The sequence below is a fragment of the Zea mays genome, chromosome 3 (genome assembly GCF_902167145.1).
Source record: "Zea mays cultivar B73 chromosome 3, Zm-B73-REFERENCE-NAM-5.0, whole genome shotgun sequence".
NCBI lineage: Eukaryota > Viridiplantae > Streptophyta > Magnoliopsida > Poales > Poaceae > Zea > Zea mays.
In genome coordinates, this window is record NC_050098.1 from 208,091,312 (window position 1) to 208,096,353 (window position 5,042).

At 47.0% G+C, this 5,042-nt stretch overlaps 1 protein-coding gene across 1 annotated transcript; it reads right to left on the reverse strand.

Annotated features, from left to right (window-relative positions):
* Window positions 1-1,814: 1,814 nt before the first annotated feature.
* On the reverse strand, window positions 1,815-3,731 carry LOC100383587 (Tryptophan aminotransferase-related protein 4). The gene is made up of 5 exons (NM_001318973.1): window positions 3,383-3,731; window positions 2,984-3,290; window positions 2,565-2,854; window positions 2,194-2,480; window positions 1,815-2,087 (listed from the first exon to the last, which is right to left on the reverse strand). The coding sequence occupies exons 1-5, from the start codon at window positions 3,724-3,726 to the stop codon at window positions 1,855-1,857; spliced, it is 1,461 nt and encodes a 486-aa protein (NP_001305902.1). The 5' UTR covers window positions 3,727-3,731; the 3' UTR covers window positions 1,815-1,854.
* Window positions 3,732-5,042: the final 1,311 nt, after the last annotated feature.

The window sequence follows — 5,042 nt, forward strand, 5'->3', positions numbered from 1 at the left end:
ATACCGTTTAGGCTATTCGGTTTTGGGCCTTTTAGTTCCTGCCTTCCAGCATCCTGCATCTAGTGGTCCAATGTCAGGCACAGCCCAAGCCCAATATACCGAGTCCTGAACGCACATAAAACTGAATGTATGTTCTGTGGGCAGCGGTGAGCATCCTGCATCCAGCGTTCCTTCCGCCGTCCCTGATTCCTGCCTCCCTGGTCGGCGCCTCGGCGGGCAGCGGCTGGCTCCTGGCTTGCAAGTTGCAAGCAGCTAGCAGCCAAGCGCCCAAGCAGTACAGCAGGCAGCCAGGCAAGCCAAGCACCACTGCTGCACTGCACCTGTTAATCACCTTTTAGGTTTGTAGTCACTGCTCACTAGAGACTTAGAGAGAGGTTTGTCTCGTCTTTTGGATTTGTGGTCACTGCTGCTCACCTGCTGCTCACCGGAGACTTAGAGAGAGTGATAGGTATATGTTTCACTTTTGGATAAACCAAATGTCTATTGTCTCTTGCAGCTATTTGTACATATTTCACGTTTGTTGTTTGCATGTGATCTGTGCCATAGCGTCAAATTATCAGTATGCTTGTATGTGACATGAGTGTAGATATAATTTCTCACTCAAATAATGTCACTATGTGTTTATGTTGATGCTATGAACTTAATATATATTAATGTTCGGATTAAGTCATTCAGTTTGTTGTTTGTTTTTGTTAATTACTGACTCAAGTTTATCGTATATCGATCGTTTTCGACATATTTTCGTTTTCGAATTACCGGTAATTTCGATACCGTATACCGACCTTAACATTTTTGTTTTCGTTTTTTGTACCGTTGTTATAAAACAAAACCAAAACAAATATCAGTGTTTTTTTAATTATTTTCGACTGTTTTCATCCCTAACCGGGAAGACTATCACTGGCTAAGGTCCAGTGGCCTTGATGAGCTCAAAGCCTCCGGTAGAAGTCTCTACGTCGTATACCATCACGTGTTACACGTATGTCAGTTCCTCTTATTCATTTCTAGCCTACCAATAAACCGGTACAGGCCAAATGAATCGTGATAAATCACTTAAGCTCAACGAGACAAGAAGGCATACATACAACACTGTCATATAGTACGACCCCACTAGCTGAAGGAGAATGAGCGACCGAGTGAGCTATAAGAAAAGGTACTTATACCTTTCTCGGCTTTTGGTTAAGATAAAATATAATATTAGTTATTATCAGTTCAATATATGGTATATAAATGATATATCCACTTTAATATTAAATTTATTTTTTAGATATTTTTTAGGAGAGTACAATACTGGCTTGTTACTGGACCCTCACATGTGGTCCAGTCGTTAAACTAGTATATTGTGTGTCTTTCACAGTTCACAAACATTGTAAAAGTAATAACTAAACTTACGATGAGATACTTGTCTCGATGGTCGACGTTTTTCAGCTTATCTTGTGTCTGTATTCGTATTCGGACATTGTACAAGGCTTGTTTGTTTCAAATTTTTTGACGATTTTTTCTGAGAATTTGGTGGTAAGGAGAATCTAACCGTATAGAGAATCTGAATATCGTGAAAATTACGTGCGGAGTAAGATGAACGGGTCCATAGGGTTTAGAATCTAGAAAGTGATAGATTCTTTCTATCGTGACGACTCGATCGATTATGTGTTCAAGTTGATTTTAGACGGTTTTTAGCAACGAACTGAAAGACTGGATGTTTAGCTTCTGGCGGCTAGAATAAAAAAAAAAGTGAAACAAACCGGCCCATTGTCCTCTTTTTTTCTTAACTTGGCCACCGCTCTAATTCGTGCTCGAAGTGCTCATGTGGTGTCCGGCATTTTAATATGGAGTTCATAACTTGGGGATCAATTATCATTACATGGAGCTCGATCCTCGAGGCACATCGTCGTCGTAGTTCTCGGCGTTGACAAGATCCGTAACCCTCTCCACGAGGACTTCAAAGTCGTCATCCGACTTGAGGAGGCTCACCCTCGTGTACCGGCTGCTAGCGTCGTAGCCAGCGCCGGAACGCGTGATGATCCTGGCCTTGAGCAGCGCCTCGTAGCAGTCGTCGTCTTCCTCCCTCTCGCACTTGACCCATGCATAAGCTGTCCACATCCACATACAATAGGGTTGCATGCAGATTCGTTCAGTAAGCTTGACCTGAGAAAGTACTGCAGTAAGCAGTATATAAGGTCGAGATGCACTGCTCACCAGGCGATGGCTCTCTGACCCGGTTGAAGTACGTGCAGTACTGGGGGTTGATCCTCTGCAGCGAGATGCGTCGGGACCGCGACACGACGGCGCTCAGCCTGCGCCATCTGGTTCGCATCACGTCGTGCCCAAAGGCGAAGATGTCCTCCTCGCCGTGCAGGTTGGCCAGCATGACCTTCACGATCTCCAGCATGCGCAGCTGGGTGTCCCGGGACGCGCCCATGATGCTGCTCTGCACGTACTCGTACGCCCTCTTGGCCACCTTCTCGTCCCTGATCAGCGCCCATCTGCACGTACACGTACGCACATGTAATGTAATAACGCGCACATGATGTGTCATTTCGATTCGCGTCTAGCAAGTAGCAACGCACCCGAGTCTGCTGCCGGCATGCCCAGATGGCTTGGACATGGTGAACAGCATGACGTCCTCGTCGGCCGGTGCCGCGATGTGCGTGAAGTGAGGCCAGTAGTACGCGTGGTCGGCGATCACCGCGGAGCCGCGCAGAACGGGCGCGCGGAGCAGGGCGTCGGGGTTGTTCGGCGACGTGACGAACTCGATGAAGCTGGAGGAGTTTCGTGACGCGTTGGCCCATGCAGCCGCCGTGGTTCCTTCCCATCTGTACTCACGCCCGTCGAACATCGCTGTCTGTGTTCTGTACGGCTGAACCATGCACGCATCGCCATGCCATCGATCAACAAGTCCATCAGCGATATACATATACAGTATGTGCTTTGACCATATCGATGATGCGCGTGTATATATGCATGCTCATCGTCCTAGATGTCTGACCGGGTAATACGGCGCGGTGGCGACCACGCGGGCCGGTGGCGAGGCGGCGGCGGCGTTGGCGTCCGGGGAGAGCGCGTGCACCAGCGCGTTGATGAGCTGCGTGGAGCCGGCGCCGAACACCAAGCGCTTGCCGTCCACGACTGCGTTGCCGACGGCCCTGTGCAGCCGCCGGATGTGGTTCTCGAGCTCGACGGATTGGAAGAGGCCGTCGGTGGTGGCGTAGCTCAGACGATGCCATCCGGGCACTAGCACGGCGCTGGCCGCCGCGTGCCGCTTCCAGTAGGGCTCCAGGAACAACGGGTCCCCGCTGCACCCACCGCCAACCGTTTCATTAGTACCGCGACCGCAACTCTATTTATCGGTCAGAGATGGAAGAAATTAAACTGATGATGGGCTCACCTGGTAGCATCGGCAGTGCAGTTGGGTGTTCGGATCGAGCAGTGCGGCCCGTCGAAGCAGCGATTGCACTCGCACCCAGGCCGCCCGTCCTCGCCGACGACGCCGTCCAAGAACACCTGCCCGTGGCCGGAGCAGCTGTCCGTGGCGGCCAACGCCTCGGCATCCCTGGCCGCCCGCAGCGCCCAGCTCAGCCCGCAGCTGCCACCATCGGCAAGCTGGGACGGCGGCGAGAGGAAGTAGTAGTACGCGAGGAAGAGCACGTTAAGAAGCAACGACGAGCAGAGTAGGGCGAGGACGCCGAGGCCGGCAGGGCGTCTTCTTGGCCGCTCCTCCGCGGCCTCCATTGTTGGATTATTGTTGGACGTACGTCTCGGCGTGCTTTCAAAAGCCGTAATATATAGTTTTTCCTGCGAGCAACTCTAATACTCCATCACCGTTCGATATTCAACAACGTGGTATAACTTTGTTTCTCGTCATGAACTAACAAATCCGACCCGCAAGGTTAGAGACCGGCGCTAATTGATCCAGCCCTGCAAGGAACGCCGATGATTGGTTTACAGCGACTTGTATGTGCACGTATTTCCGGTTACATGTATCCAGCACGCAAATTAAAAGAACGTAAGCTGGTCTGTTGATGTTTCTTTTCCCGACGAAAAATCAATCAATTTTGACGAAGTGATATTGATCACTACTTCCCTCGTGCACGCGGTTGTCTATAATGATAAGTGTTAAGGCTAGTTTGGAGACCTTATTTTTCTAAAGGATTTCCATTTTTTAAAGAAAAATTAGTTCATTTTTCTTTAGAAAAATAGAAATCTCATAGGAAAATAAAGTTCCCAAACTAGCCATTATATTGCCCTCCGGTTTTTCTATTTAACGTTTGTCTGCATAGAACTATGCAGCGTCAAATAAAAATAGAGGTAACAATATATTTTCAATATACTTCATTAAAGTTGAATATATTTGATTTTTCGGAAGATGAGAATGACACGCGTACTCATCCTTCGTAAATTAATTTCATATAGTTAAAGTAAGGCAGGTCACACTGTTAGACACGCGAAACAAAAGGTCAAGCAGGACTGCAGGAGAAGCCGGATTGCCGTGTTCGAATTAAAACTGGTTGTTTTAACTACTGTATAGCTGTAATCCATAATGATAAAAACACTCTAAAATAGTAGAGCTGATACGAATTAAATCCAAGCGAACATATTTAATCTTGTGAAGATGCAAACGCTAAATAGAACACGGTGACATGCAAATAAGTCCAAACTTGACTAATTGACAACTTTATTGTGAAGATAACAAAAGAGACGTACTTTGATGAACATCAATGCGTATCATATTTATGAAGCTTGTTCATTGGAAGACGCCATTCAAATTGAGATTTCATGTGATTATCTCTAGAGGCAAGCATATAATTGGACAAAATAGAATGAGACGTGGGTGTCTCGCTACATAAATAACTCTGCAAAACCTATCCAACTATTAACGGAGATGGTCGTAAAACTCAACCGCCTTCTCAAATATCTAAGGATTTTCGAACACGAACATTTTATTTACGGGATTTTCGGACATGAATGTTTTATTTACAGATGCGATAAAAAATATTTGTCTTTAAAATGAGTGGTGTAGCTAGGATTTTTTAATAAGGTATGTCATA